General features: G+C 47.2%; 3 protein-coding genes across 3 annotated transcripts, besides 26 other annotated features; 1 reads left to right on the top strand and 2 right to left on the bottom strand.

Moving 5' to 3' along the window:
• Positions 1-266: 266 nt before the first annotated feature.
• Positions 267-296: a microsatellite.
• Positions 297-321: a microsatellite.
• Positions 322-353: 32 nt separating this feature from the next.
• Positions 354-404: a microsatellite.
• Positions 405-1,842: 1,438 nt separating this feature from the next.
• Positions 1,843-1,865: a microsatellite.
• A 542-nt stretch (positions 1,866-2,407) lies between these two features.
• PVX_090970 (hypothetical protein, conserved) lies at positions 2,408-5,316 on the bottom strand. Its single transcript, XM_001615137.1, has 8 exons — positions 4,318-5,316; positions 3,914-4,059; positions 3,656-3,765; positions 3,389-3,504; positions 3,226-3,268; positions 2,930-3,081; positions 2,648-2,748; positions 2,408-2,507 (listed from the first exon to the last, which is right to left on the bottom strand). The coding sequence occupies exons 1-8, from the start codon at positions 4,346-4,348 to the stop codon at positions 2,445-2,447; spliced, it is 762 nt and encodes a 253-aa protein (XP_001615187.1). The 5' UTR covers positions 4,349-5,316; the 3' UTR covers positions 2,408-2,444.
• Positions 2,409-2,428: a microsatellite.
• Positions 2,933-2,965: a microsatellite.
• Positions 4,221-4,257: a microsatellite.
• Positions 4,975-5,002: a microsatellite.
• Positions 5,314-5,352: a microsatellite.
• A 238-nt stretch (positions 5,353-5,590) lies between these two features.
• Positions 5,591-5,611: a microsatellite.
• A 778-nt stretch (positions 5,612-6,389) lies between these two features.
• Positions 6,390-6,454: a microsatellite.
• Positions 6,455-6,530: 76 nt separating this feature from the next.
• On the bottom strand, positions 6,531-8,066 carry PVX_090965 (hypothetical protein, conserved; the record flags this gene model as incomplete). Its single annotated transcript, XM_001615136.1, has 1 exon — positions 6,531-8,066. The coding sequence occupies one exon, from the start codon at positions 8,064-8,066 to the stop codon at positions 6,531-6,533; it is 1,536 nt and encodes a 511-aa protein (XP_001615186.1).
• Positions 7,683-7,729: a microsatellite.
• A 260-nt stretch (positions 8,067-8,326) lies between the features above and the next one.
• Positions 8,327-8,350: a microsatellite.
• A 105-nt stretch (positions 8,351-8,455) lies between these two features.
• Positions 8,456-8,493: a microsatellite.
• A 669-nt stretch (positions 8,494-9,162) lies between these two features.
• Positions 9,163-9,185: a microsatellite.
• Positions 9,186-9,422: 237 nt separating this feature from the next.
• Positions 9,423-9,462: a microsatellite.
• Positions 9,463-10,182: 720 nt separating this feature from the next.
• Positions 10,183-10,216: a microsatellite.
• Positions 10,217-11,026: 810 nt separating this feature from the next.
• Positions 11,027-11,055: a microsatellite.
• Positions 11,056-11,190: 135 nt separating this feature from the next.
• Positions 11,191-11,273: a microsatellite.
• A 58-nt stretch (positions 11,274-11,331) lies between these two features.
• On the top strand, positions 11,332-13,969 carry PVX_090960 (hypothetical protein, conserved; the record flags this gene model as incomplete). Its single annotated transcript, XM_001615135.1, has 1 exon — positions 11,332-13,969. Exon 1 carries the CDS (start codon positions 11,717-11,719, stop codon positions 13,967-13,969), a length of 2,253 nt encoding a protein of 750 aa, XP_001615185.1. The 5' UTR covers positions 11,332-11,716.
• Positions 11,710-11,784: a microsatellite.
• Positions 11,978-12,028: a microsatellite.
• Positions 12,886-12,915: a microsatellite.
• Positions 12,985-13,006: a microsatellite.
• Positions 13,433-13,455: a microsatellite.
• Positions 13,648-13,689: a microsatellite.
• Positions 13,945-13,968: a microsatellite.
• Positions 13,970-14,297: the final 328 nt, after the last annotated feature.

Here is a 14,297-nt window from a genome sequence, read left to right as displayed (position 1 = left end):
CCGCCGACCACGAACAGGAGGATGGACGCCACGATCCCAAGCAGGAAGGTGGCCAGGTTTTTGCGCATTTTCATTGTTTGGTTGAGGTGATGTCAGTTTGGTAGTTTGTCAGTTTGGTGGTTTACCACTTTGTCAGCTTGTCAGTTCCTGTCTTGTCCGTCTCGGTTTTTCCCCTTAACAGGAGCGGCAAATTATTCGAGTCCTTGTGAGGGTGTCCAGCGGGGCTGGATGAGAGCGCACGTTTGATGAAGCGCGCAGGAGTGAACCAAAAAAAAAGTGTAAACGAAAAAGTGTAATCAAAAAAGTGTAAACGAAAAAGTGTAATCAAAAAAGGGTAAACAAAAAAGTGTAAACAAAAAAGGGTAATCAAAAAAGTGGTAAAGCTGGAACACACACGAAAAGGGCTGAAAAACGAATGGGCAAAAATGCAAAATGTGCTGTGGAATAAGCTTTACCCATTTTTAACATGCTCTTAAGGAGGAAGAACATTTTCGAATTACATCCTTTTTTTCCTCTTTATGGAAAGTTTTATATATCCATATTTGCAGCTGTAAAATGGTGCGATGTTGTTTTTTTTTTTATGAACGAGTCAGAAATAATGCTATTTTTTTTTTTTTTTTTTTTTTTTTTTCCCTTTGTTCAGATCACCGTTGTCCAATCTGACATTTTGGCAGTGGGGCTGACAACGGCGTAGCAACTTTTAGCGCTTACAACACGTGCTGCAAGTCGCTATTTTGTCTTTTAAACAGTAGTGATTGGTATAGTTATAAACCACAGCTCAGCTGGCATTTCTGCTCTTAAAAAAGTCTTTCTTTTGCACGATGATGAAAAAAAAAATTCCTAGGATAATAGCCCTTTTTGTATGACCTGTTCATATTTTTTTTTTTTTTTTTTTTTTCCCCCACTTGTGTGCAACTTTGAATGTGTGGCTTTACACTTAGCCACCCCTGTGATGGTGGAAATGCAGACGGGGAAGCCGCTCAAACGATTATTATAAGGAGTGACAACTAGGGTGGGAAAAATGAAAAACGTGTGGAGTGGTCAACCATTTCGCGTACCTCACGATGCAAGTATTTCCCTCAGCGCAGTTTTAAACTTCACACGCATGGTGTTATTAATTGTTCAGCTCGTAATTGATTGTTTGTTTGGACTATCCGCGGGGGCGCAAAGGGAAAAGTACTTTTTATGGAACCATAATGGAGGGTTGTTAAAAACTGTCTGCGTGGAGGGATGTGTTCAACGCACCATTAGGAAGAAACACTTTTGGACGCATGGTGGCTACTCCATTGTTGGTGCGATCCGATTTATTTAGTTGCTCCCTTCAAATTGATGGAGCGCCTTCCATTTAGGGGATGAAAAATATATTAAAAGATAACAAAATGTTCAGCATGGTGCAATTTTGTCTTTTGCTAAATGTTTTTTTTTTTTGCTGTTAATTTGGAGAAAAGGAAAGGGCATAGCGCAGGAAAAGAAAAGAAGTCGAAGAGGAGTGTAAACAGCATAACGTGGGAGTAAAACCGCGTGATGCATTATGCGTGCCGGAACTCGAGCAGGGGAGTGCAGGGCACGCGCAACATCGGGTTGCTTTTACATTGGGCCTAAACCTGGCACATGCACGCGCGTGTGCATATGCGCATTAAATCAACACTGTGGGGGGGAAATTCAAAAATGGGGACGAGAGAGAAGAAGGCGCCTGGGCAGGAGCAGACTCAGGAGCAGAGACAGAGGGGGGAGAAACAAACAATAGTGAAAGCATAAAACATTTAAAAGGTAACAACACACAAGCGCGCATCCACGTGCATGTACACTGTAGGCATATATACTAACACACATATGGGCACATGTTTATACGTTAAATTAATAACATATAAAATGTGGAAATGTAATTTTCTTTCTGCAAAGGTGAATGCGATGGAGAACCTTCTCGTTTTAAAAAAAGGAAAAAAAAAGTGATAATAAAAGGGATAATAAAAGGGTACCACGTGGCACTGTTATCCATGCACATGGCAACAAAAGGGCAACACGTGGAAATAACGTGCGCGAAAAAAATAAAAACAAAGCAATGTAGAAATAGCAGTTGCTTGAATTATTTTTATTTTTATTTTTTTTTGCAAAGCATGATGTGATGAGTATGTGTACAAGGCGCGTCTTAAACTAAATTTTAAACTTTGGTGAGCTGGTGGGATGGTGAAGTGAGGCGCTCCACTCCGTCTTCGCCTAGTAGACTCCCTCCTTGTCGCACATAAATTTGAAGTGGTCACTGTGGGGTAAGGAAGAAAAAAAGGGGGGAAAAAACAATTTAGTAAAACGAAACGCGACGATGAGGGAAGCGGCAAAATGTTTCAACCATACGCATCGGGAAGGCGCAGTAGAAGATACCCCACATGATGATGCAAACGTAGCGGGATGCGTTAATTCGTTTTAGCAAAACTTGGGGGTCGTCCTTACCCCATGAATTTGTTCATAATTGTCTGCATTTGGATGTTCACTCTGGCGAATTCCATGTTCTGCATCGGGGGAGAAAAAAAAAAAAAAAAAAAAAAAATCATTACACCTGTGCAACACCGTTCCGGGGAGTAGACAGTTGTGTGTACACTTTTGCATATACACCCGCATGGGCGAGAACACACGGGTTCATCCTCCTCACCGAAGTCAGGGCGTATTGCTGGTTGGCAATGGAGGCCTCCACGTCTTCCGAAGTTAAGTTGAATTCTTCCTCCACTTTTGCGCTGACTATGGATTGTATAACTGCAAATGGGGGGGCATAACAATTTATGAGATGACGAACATGGGGGGAGGGACGCACGCCAACATGACGTGCAACTGCGGTGGTCAGCCCTTACGCGGAGGGGAACTTGCCCCAGCTCATTATCCACAGGCATACACATGCTTCTACGCACACGCTTATACACACACGCTTTGGGCATACCTAGAGCTATCAGCTTGGGGTCCAGCTCGTGCTTGTTGGGGATCTTCTTAAACTCTGGGTCGATCTTGTACAGTTCATTTAACATGAAGTGGTGAATTTCGATGATTTTATCGACGTTCAGTGTGGCCGTTTCGCTCATGTTGGCGTAGTAGCTGCGATGGGGGGGGTAGAGGAAGGGCCAAATTAGAAGTGTTCACGGGGGGGAGAGGCATCTTTTTTTTTGCATCCACTGAACAGTTGCAATTTTACGGGCATATCTACATTCTCATGCGAAAATGCACTGAATTGTTTTTTACTTTTCTTGGGACGACATGAGCTTCGAGACGGTCTCTTTCACCTCTGCGGGGGGGTAAAGCGGCGTTATTTATGAGTGAACATTATAGGGGGGGAGGAAATTAACCATACGGTGACCGATCGGAGGTAAGGTTGTGCCACAAAAGAAGCAAAACAAAATCGTACCCGGGTCGAAGTGGTAGTTCTCCACCACCTTGTCAAACTCGGGCATCTCGATTTGATATTTGCCCAGGGGGTCCACAGTGTTATACGTCTTCGCCACGTTATAGACGGACATGAAGCTTTGGGGGGGGGGGGAAAAAAAAAGGGGAGAAAATGCATTTTTCTACTGTAGGGGCATTATGAAGGGATGCCACTGGAGGGATTACGAGCCACCCAGAGAAGCACCCCCCCTCCTCAGCGAACGACGTCATTATTTATTTCTAAACTTACTCGTAGCTGTTTTTCTTTGCAACGACGATTAAATCTTTCACAATATTTTTCATGTCCGTCTGCAACTTGAGCATTTCATTCAAGAGTTGCAGGAGATCCTCTCGGGTCATCTGCGGGGGGAAGAGATTGGAGTGGTTGCTACTGAAGTGCACACTGCCCCTGCACATGGTGGCCGTGAGATATACACAGCTGTGCAGGTTCTACAGAAGAACACTTTTTCCTTTACAGTTGTAAAGGCCACTGTCGATTTGCTCTTACCGATTCTCCCTTTATAATTTTGTTTGTGTCCTTATTCGTTTTTCCTTCTTTTTTTTTCTTTTCTTCATTTTCGTCGTCTTTGTCATCGTGGCTATCATCGTCCTTCATCAGCATGTACGTCAAGGCAACCACGGCTGCCGCCCCTCCTGCGCAGGAAAAAAAAAAAAAAAAAAAAAAAATACACATATATGTGTGGGATACAGATGGGACTGCCTACGTGGGGGAAAAGTGACCGATGAACATAGCAGTGGCCCTTTCCGTCCACTCTGCATCGCTCCTGTCTGCTCGCCCCTTTGCAGACGGTTCCTCATTGCCAACTGCACACACACATTGGAGGGAGATTTTCCTCCCCGTGCGCGGCACAAAAAAAAAAAAAAAATTCTCCACACTGCTGCGTAATTTACCTGCCAAACTTAAAGCCTTTTTCCAGTTCATTCTTCCGAAATGGGCGAAATTAAAAAAAAAAAAAAAAACTGTTATGCAGGCTTCTTTTCAAACACATATAGGAAGGTTAGGCGGCTTTAACGCAGGAAGGGGTGGTTTGGGGAGCAGTACTGCAGGCGAGGGGGGATGTCGTCACGCTGTCGCTTTGTTGCCCTGTTGCTCTGTCGCCCTGTTGCCCTGCCGCTCTGTCACGTTGTGTAGCCCCACCGGCGAACACCCTTCTGTCAATGTGGCTGCTATCCTTCGTTCGCGCGCCGGGTTGCTCCCTGTGTATGTTCGAGGCTGCTCATGCGTGGGGCGTACGCATTTGCAGCATTCTGGGCAAACGGTAGAGTCTCCTTTTTTTTTCCTTTTATCCCGCGCTGTTTTTCCTTTCTCTGCGCACAGGTCAGGGGAAAAACACAAACGGAGGGGAATACAAATTCACCACACGCGAACGCGAAGCGTAACACTCAGAGCGTAACTCGATAAACAGTACATAATATGGAAGTACTGCTGCTGTGACGATTTTTATGCCACACGAGAGAGGCTCGGAAGTATCGCTATGAATTTGCAATTTAGGCTTCACCTATTTTGTTCACATAATTTTGTCACTCAGATGCTTCAAATATGTTTGCGCGATTATGTATGCGTACGTTCGTATGTACTCATGTACGTGTTTTTTTTTTTTTTTTTCTCCACTATAACATATGGGGAAAAAAGCACGCGGGGGACGGGCGGGGACGGCCAGTCAGTTCGCTCGTGAAGGGGGGAGGCACAGTTTTCTGCGGATTGGAGAAGTATAGTTGACGCGGAGGAAAAGTCAGTGGGGTGGAGAAGCGGCCTAAGGGAAGGAAAAGCAATGCCCCACCGCTCACTTCGTTAACTAGGCAGCATGCAATACGTACGTACAGGTGAAGAAACTTCCCGCTCGTGAATAACCGACTGGTGGCACCCTTGTTGGAAAAACATACATATAGGAAAAGGAAAAAAAAAAAAAAAAAAAAAAAAGCGTAGAAGGAAGATGCTGTACAGTGTGAAGCGGCAGGAATGTACACGCACAGAAGGCTTGCAGCTCGATCCTTTTGAGATTCCTCTTTTTCACCCCCGGAAATTAAAAAAAATGGCGCTCCTCGGCCGGTGGCCGCGGTGTAAAATTGTTTAAGAAGTGGTGATGTGGTGAAGTGGTGACGCGGTGATGTGGCGAAATGGTTAAACGGAGAAACGGCGAAGCTGCAGGGTGGCGAATAAAAAGGAGGACTATGACGACCCGTTCGATGCGCAAACGGGAAGGGAAAAAAAAGAAAAAAAAACGCATCAAGTTTGACCCTTTTAGAGCTTTATCCATCCACATTTATGGTGAAAAAAAAAAAAAAAATACCCGTAAGTGGAAAAAATACGCTGTGGGGGAGAAGCGGACCAGGTGCAGGCAGGCCACACACCGTGAGTGGAAGTGCCACTCTATAGTTGAGCACGTTCAGGTGAGCAAAAGCCCCGTAGGAGGCAGAGAAGTGGTGATGTGGGAGCTGCTCCAGGCTTGACAAACTGGGAGGAGGTTAACCTGTAGATGACGTTAATGTGTGCAGTGGGGGATTAAAGAGGGAGTGACCGGGGAGGCATCACCCTTTCGCAGTCGCCACACTGCCAAGCGGTGATGAGCAACGCCCATTTGGCGCGCACCCCGTGTGTTCCCCGTTCGGCAGCGAAGAGTTATGGACCGCTCTGTTTAGCATCTGTTGAGAGGGTACGCGGTGATTTATACCCTTGGTGCGGAAGCCCCCAATGGTATGTTAACGCTTCGTGGATGCTTAAATGCAACCTTGGTGGCGCCGCAAAAAAACCGCTTCGCCAAAGTGAAGAAGCGAGCGTAGGATAGCGTAGGATAGTGTAGCATAGTGTGGCACCCTGTAGGTGTGCACGCCGCTTCGCGTCTTTAACGATTCACCTAACAGTTGCACCGCCAAATGTGGTGAAAAAGGCGAAGAATTAAAAAGGGAAGTTTTAAAAAAAAAAAGAGCGAAACGGAACGGAGGGACGCGAATCGAAGCAGCGACGGGGGGAGATAACCCATCCTGGTGGAGCGAAGTCAGTTTTGAGTCCGTGGAGGCCAGGTGCGCAGCATAAGCGGAGAAGGCGCAAATGGAGAAAGCGGCGAACGCAGCATAAGTGGGCCCCCCCCCATACCATCGCGCTATCACCCCTTTATCACCGCGACCGGCTTGAGGCGAAAGCACTTGGCGGAGATGCCCGCGTCGTGGCACGTGTTGACCACCTCGGAGACGTTCTTGTAGGACTCGGGGGCCTCCTCCATAATCAGCTTCGGGGAGGCGACTCGAATGGAGATATTTTCCTCCTTCAGTTTTTGCAAAACGTCCACGTAGTTTAGAGTGTTTCTGCTTTTATTTCGGCTTAGTGCCCGTCCGGCCCCGTGACAGGTTGAGCCGAAGGTGGTCTCCATAGCTTTGTCAGTACCAGTTAGGACATAGGAGTAGGTGCCCATGGTTCCTCCGATGAGAATAGGTTGTCCGCAGTACTGGTAATCTAGCGGCACAGCAGGGTGGAAGGGAGGAAAGGCCCTGGTAGACCCCTTTCTATGAACTAGCAATTTTTTTCTCTTCCCATCAACGAGATGATCTTCAATCTTTGCAATGTTATGAGACACGTCATATATAACATGCATGTCTAGGTCATCTGGTGATTGATTAAAAATTTTTGCGAAGGTCTGTCTAGCTAAAAAGGTCATGGAGGATCTATTGATCCAGGCAAAATTACAAGCAGAACCCATGGCTTTTAGGTAATTCTTTCCCTCCGTGGAGTGTATAGGGGTACAGGCTAGCTGTTTGTCAATTACGTTTAGCTTATACTTGGCCATGCTCTTTTCCATCTCGATCAGAGCATCCGTAGCAATTTGATGGCCCAGCCCTCTACTCCCGGAGTGAATCATCACGCACACTTGGTTCTTTTTTTCTATCCCCATCAGTTTGGCACTCCTTCTGTCGTATATTTCGTCAACGATTTGAATCTCTGCGTAGTGGTTCCCGGCTCCCAAAGTCCCCATTTGTGTAATTCCCCTTTTTTTAGCTCTCACAGATACGTGGTTGCTATCAGCATAGAGACTCCTCCCATTATCTTCGCAGTTTAACTTATCCTCCACCCATGCGTAGCCCTCCTTTACACACCAGTCCATTCCCAAACAAAGGGCTTCATCTAGCTTGTCCTGATTGCATAATATGCATCCCTGTGAGCCTACTCCCACGGGGATGTTATTAAAAAGGAGCTGCGTCAATTCTTCCTGCTTGTCCTTCACATCATCGTAAAAGAGGTTTGTTCTGATTAGCCTCACTCCGCAGTTTATATCAAATCCGACGCCCCCTGGGGAGATGATCGCCTTTTCATTGCTCATGTCAAATGCTGCCACGTTTCCTATGGAGAATCCGTAACCCGCGTGTACATCTGGTAGGGCTATCGACGCTTTTTCGATGCCTGGCAGGGTAGACACATTTGCTATTTGAACAACTGCTGGGAGGAACGTAGAGTTTCTATTCACCTGATACGTTTCTATTTCGTCGTCTATGAGGTGCTTCAACTTGTCATTCACGTACATGTGGCCTTCTACGTTCATGTTTGGGACCAGCCCCTTTTTTATTCGGTAAAGGTTTTTCTCCCCCCCCTGGAGGATGTAGCTGCGGATGTCTCCGCGCCCGGCTTCGCTGCGGCTCCCCTGCTTCATCCTTCGGGGGTGGGGGGGCGGCGGCCAGAAGCGAAGCGAAGCGTAGCGTGGCGAAGTGGGTAGTGTATACCGTAGTGTGGCGGCGTGGGAGTGTATACCGTAGTGTGGCGGCGTGGGAGTGTATACCGTGGCGACGTGTGGTGTGTTGCTGGCCAATCCTCTACCTTTACGCGGCCTGGCTTGACGCGCTACGCACCCGTTAAACGCCAACCGCAGTGCAGCTGCTCCGCTTTTTGAAAACGGTCAGGAGTTCTGAAAAATCGAGCGAGCAGTAGTCCTCCCATAAGTGGCTCATTCGGGGGTTCCTACTTATTTTTTTTTTTTTTTTTTTGCAAACTGTCATGTGATTGCCCGTGGGTGCAATTGCCCCCTTTTTGCTTTTTCCCCCCTTTGGTGAGAGCAGCAGTGGCGAGGTGAAGCGGTTCACCAGGCTGATCTCCCCGTGTGATTGATTGGCCATTCGGCTGGCACATCTGCCAAGTAGCCCCTCTACGGAACCTACCTAAAAGGGATTATACCGCTTCTCCCATATGAAGCCCCGTTGGAAGTGGAATTTCGTTTCTGCGCAGGATGGGCGGTTCATCTGCCATGTGGCGCGGTTGTGTTTAGGAAGCTGCCTGCTCGAGTGGAGGCGGGGTTGGCAGCTCACCGGTGTTTCAACTGAGGGAAGTGCAGTCCACGGGGGGCACAACTTGACCCTATTATTGCCGTCGCTACTGCTACTGCTTTGCCTTTGTGATTGTTTTTTTTTTTTTTTTTTTTTCCCTGCGCGAACGATTTACCGAAGGAAAAAAGGCCCAACCCTGAGTGACCATTCAGGCACGCACGTAAAAGTAAATGAAAAGGTGACCACCTTTTTCGACGTGGCGTTGGTCGGCTGGGTGCCTTGGCCGTCCTGCACCCCCCCCATGTGCAAATCATTCATTTTTACAGTAGTATGTAAATGCTTGAAGTGTGGGGAGGCGGGCGGAGGAGGGTGTATTCCCCAGATTATGCCGCACCGCCCCATCCCCATGGACACCGCATCACATGTGTGTGCGCCTTAATCGAGGCGATGAATGAGGGAACCACTTTACAGCTTTGGATTTTCCCTCCCAGTAAGCCCCCACATGGAGCAGCAACGTGGTTGCTTTTATTTTCGACAGAAGGGTAGAGCAACTGTTTGTGAACCATCTGTTGCGGAGCTTTTTTTCCGCCGCTCTGCAAACAAAGGACACTTTGTGGTTGAGCAGCGTGGCTACAAAAAAATGGCTCACTTGAACGCACAACTGGGTGTATGTTGGGAGGGGAATTAAAAGGGAAATTACACCAACGGGTTGAGGAGCGTTTCTGGGGGGGGTAAAACCAAAAGAAAAAAAGGTCAATTCTTCATCCCACGTTTGTGTTACGAAAGGGGGAGCAACTGGTTGTGCTTCCAATGTGACATCATTTCAACCGAGTGGTATTGGCCAAATCGACGGGGGAGATGATGCGACGTTGCTTCCACGCGGGGGGTTCGCTAAAGGGGATTAATGGGACACCCCTCCCCAGCGTTAATCCGCTGCTCCTCTCCCCACGTCCTTTCCGCGCCCCCGTTCAAGAGCAATTTGGAAAGCAATTTCGCAAAGCCAATTTTGTGAGTCAGTTTCGCCTCACCCCCTTCCCCCCTGAACGATATATACATTTACTATCTTTCCTGTGCAACCAAACTTTTCACTTGCGAAAGGGGGGGGGGACACTTTTTAACTCCAACTGGGGACGCAGAAATTTCCCCACCCCTTTCACCCAGTCATGGCTGCTTAACTTAACCTGGTCGTCCTCCTCCGTTTTTGCAGAGCAACGGTGAAGTTGCGCGGGGAGGCGGTTAGCACGGTCCGGTGGTGAGAACAGTCCGTGTGGTTAACTAACGAACGGAGGAAGTGGCAACGAAGACTGGCGCTTTGCGCGTACAAATCGGCGGGGTAAAAAAAGGGAGCAAAAAATGACCACAAAATGACCACAAAATTGCCGCCAAATGGCCATAACATTACCGCAATGTTACCACAGCATAAACGTGGGAGGTCGAAAAAGGCAGCGTTCCGCATAAACCTACGCACAACAAAAATACAACGCGAGGGGGTAAATTCCACCCTCGATTTGTCACTCCGATTTGGGGGGGACGGAGTCGGTCGGTCGGTTGGTCGATCGGTCGATCGGTCGATCACTGCTTCCGCTGCGAATTTTTTTTTTGCCAGTTTTGTTTATGTGTGCGTGAATGGTCACACATGCTCGCGTAATTACACGTACTGTTATATGTACGTACTTATGTGCACAATCCGACTGCAAATAATTTTTTTTTTTTTTTTCGTCGCGTGGGAAGAGGAAAGAAACCGGCCCTCGCCTTCTCTCACTGCCGCTTCTATGTGCAAAGCCCCCGTTTTCACCGCGTTGCCGTGAAAGCAATCTCTCCATAAGGAGGCCCGCAGCAAATCACGGTGCGTTGCTGCCTCTACCTGATTTGCGATGTCCTCAGGAAGAAGACTCTCCCGCACACAGGTCGTTTTGACCTAACGGTGGAGCGGCACATGGTAAAACATAAACCAATATAACAGTATAGTACTTATCTTTTCTTTTTTTTTTTTTGTGGCCGCAAATTGTTCATCACGTTCGCTCGGGCAATGTTTCGCTGACCCAAGCCTCTCTCTCGTAAAAAAAAAAAAATTTCTCCATCCGTACGTTCACTTTTTTGGTAATTTTTTTTCACGTGAAGGCTTGCGCAAGGTTAGCGAAGAAGAAAAAAAAAAAAAAAAAATTTGTGGCGAATTGTTTGCCTCACCATCCCCCACACAAGTACGCAATCGGTTGGTGCCCCCTACACCCCCAGTGCTGCACTTGGCCTTGTAGGAAATAAAATATCCCCAGTGAGCAGTGCCAGTCGCGTGTACAAGCGGGCTGATTGAGATCAAAAGTGTTAAAATTGCGCCGCGCGTACGAAGTACGCATATTTATATGTACATAATATACGTTTATATTTGCCCATTTCTACGTTTTTATTTTTTTCCTTTTTTTTTGTCATTTATGGGCGCACGGCTCTCCGTCGAACAGAGCGAAGGAAGGCCTTCCGTTTTTTTTTTTTTTTCTTCCCTACGTGCGTATAAAACTTGTACATGAAAAGAAAAAATTTCTTTTGTGTTTTTTTTTTTTTTTTTTTTTTATATGTAGAGAGGGTCCCACCCAAGGTGAGAGAGAGACTCCTCCCCCTATACATCAGCGTTTGAAGAGGGCCCGAATTTTTTTTTCTTTTTTTAACGTAGGCGCGCCCTTCCTTTTAACTTTGATTTTGCGTTAGAGGGGTTTCCGCGCGTTGGGGCTGCATTATATGCTATACTATACTATACCTCTCCGTGGTAGTCTTTTCCCCTAGCTGGGCGACTCGCCGCGGATCGATGCGCGCATGTTCGCCCTGTTGTGGCTCCCGGGTGAATTTGCCCCAATTTTTACCGCCTTCACCGCGTCGCAGCTCCCCCCCCAGTTGGTGCTTCCCCTTCTAGTGTCAGCGTGAGCGTCCATTTGAAGGCGTCTCCTAGAGGGCATCGCACATACGCATTTTCCACCGCGTGAGGTGCTGCTTCTAACTTATAGCTACCGCTGCAGCGGAGAGTGCTTCTTAAAGGTTGCCCCCCCTGTGAAACATGGCGGTGCTGCTGCTTTTACTCCTGCTGGGGCTGGCGGCGCCCCTGGCGAGGAGCACCAACCAGTACAGCATCAAGCACACAGGAGATTTGGTGCTGACAAATCAGCTGAACAGTTTGGTAAACGCAAGAGTGGTCCCAAACGAAAAGACATTCGGGTTGGAAGTAAACAAGGTGATAAACTTCCCAGTGAATTGCATCCCCCATAGTGCTGTCGATTACAACGCAGGGAGGAAGAAGAAGCCAATCTATTTCGTCAAGCATGAATTTAAAAGCTCGCTACATCTATATAAAAATAATGTAAATCTGATGGCGTTAAATTTCCCAGACAAATTCTACATAGTGGGTATAGCGGCTAATAATGGGTTCATCCTGATGATCACAGATGTAGACCTGTACAAAATAGATTTGAAAAAGAAAAAGATATCCGTGCTGAATGTAATTTCGCAGAAACATGCCAATATAATGAACAACAAGGAGATGTTCTTCACAGGTGTCGTTGCGGACTCAAAGGAGAATCACTTCTTCATCATTTCTGCCATTAAGCAGAATTATTTTATTCTGCACGTGAAGTATAATGAGGAGAACGATTACGTAGAAGTGATCAACGTGATTGAGACGGTTAATGGGAAACAGCTGAGAGTGCTCAACGGGTTGACTGTGGTGGATGACCGCTTGTTCATCACGGAAAACGCGGAGAGCGTCTTCAGATTGACCCTAAACAGGAGCAATAACTCTGTGCAAGCGAAGAAGTTGCATACCTTTTCGAGTGGAGATAAGATAATCGGTCTGAGTGTCAATGTGATGCCTGACCAGGAAGATCCCAACAGCACGAGAGACTACCTCATTGTGAATGTAAAGCATGTGGCGAATGATAAGCCCTCATCAGAAGGGAAGCTTTTCCTCATGAGTGTGAAGAAGGATGATTCGGTTGACGTCTATACAGTGCTGGACCTGTACAGCAAAGATTTAAATTCCCTCTATTTCACCATCTACGATGCGCATCTCGTAACTGAGGGGGAGGAATACGAAAGGGGGTCCCTTACAAAGGAGCTTAACAACAATAAGGCCAAGTTTCTAAATTTGGACAGTGCCACCACGAGCAATGCCACCACAGATAGTGAGGCGGAGAAGGCAGAAAAGAAAAGAAAGGAGGAGGACGCCAAGTATAAGCTAACCCTCTTATGGACCAACAGTTACAACTGTACTGTTAACAAAGGAGTGATCGATTTGAGGAATGTAAAAACGGTGGGTTCGGGTAAAGAGGGGAAGATGATGCCCTTTGTTAGTGTCACCAATCAGTACGCTTTAGCTCCCCATGTTACTTCTGCAAGTAGCTGCTCGGGAAAGGAAAGGCTATTTAAGGACATGTGCTACTACGATGCTGTGAATAACTACGTGAGTGTTCTTAACAAAGCGGATGAGTACAATGAGCACTACAGTGGCAACTTCCTTTTCGATGGGCTCAAAGATTTTATTGCTTTTGATTATAAGTCCCATATGGACGTCCACGTGTTGACCTACCCCCTGAACAACACCGTCTATGTGCATGTAGAAAAAACGAATCTGACCATTAACTTGCCAAAGCCCTTCGGATTATGCATGGACACCTACAACAGCACAGAAAACAACGTCATCGTGTACATTACGGGAAACGACGATGCGCAGAATTACGTCAACAGGTGCGTTATTAAGAAGGCAGAGCAGTCCTACCAGTGCTACAATGTATATAGGAAGAAGAACGAGTCGAATGAGTACTTCCAGCACCTGTCCTTTATAACGTTCGAGGAGAGCAGCGGTAACAGAATGAACTACATCTACGTGACGAACAATAAGACAAATATTTACAAATTGACCAAGCAGAATGAGAAGTGGATATTTGAGGAATGGCTCAACTTGGATGATCCGAACCAGCGGGTTGGTCCCATAACTACCTCGGTGAACTACTTTTTTGCAAAAAAAAACGTCATCGATAACTTCGTGCGCAAGTACCCGCAGTCGAAGCTGCTCGCCAAGTTCCAGCAGCCCAAGGAGGAAGACCTGCACATAACGGAGGACGGCTACATCTTCCTCACCACGTCCCACACCATCATCTTCGTGTCGAACAACGACTCCTACGGCCAGGACAGCGGCGCCAGCATCCACTTCTACACCTCCATACTGAAGGAGAAGTACTACCAGTCCTTCGCCGTCGACAGCATAGTCTTCAACATCGAGAACAGCTCCAGGTTTAGCTACTACCTGGACCAGTGAGGGGCGGAGCGGCGGTGACGAGCGGTGGATGAAAGCGCTGTAAAGTGACTGCTCTGCGGGTGACTGCTCTGCGGAACGGGAGTGGTTCCCCCTCCCCCCCTGTTTAGCCACATTTGTATGAACAGCAGTGCCTCTGCCCTGCGCGCGTGTGCTGCCCATGCACGCTTCTCATGTTTCTGTTTGTGCGTGCCCCCGAAGTGTTGTCCTCGTCTTTCCCTGATTTTGGCCCCTTCATTCGTATGCTAGTTTTTTTTTTTTAAAGCTCACTGTGTCTGCTGTGTAAAGTGTACCATAAATGATAATTAACTCTTTCCTACGCGGTTTGATG

This window comes from Plasmodium vivax, chromosome 9 (assembly GCF_000002415.2).
Source record: "Plasmodium vivax chromosome 9, whole genome shotgun sequence".
Lineage (NCBI taxonomy): Eukaryota > Apicomplexa > Aconoidasida > Haemosporida > Plasmodiidae > Plasmodium > Plasmodium vivax.
This window is presented reverse-complemented; position numbering and strand designations above follow the sequence as displayed.

Coding starts and splice junctions, on each gene's coding strand:
- PVX_090970 (XM_001615137.1), bottom strand. CDS start 4,348: ATGAACTGGAAAAAGGCTTTAAGTTTGGCAG. Junction 3,766..3,913: donor AAATTATAAAGGGAGAATCG/GTAAGAGCAAAT, acceptor TTCCCCCCGCAG/ATGACCCGAGAGGATCTCCT. Junction 2,749..2,929: donor CCCCAAGCTGATAGCTCTAG/GTATGCCCAAAG, acceptor CCCCATTTGCAG/TTATACAATCCATAGTCAGC.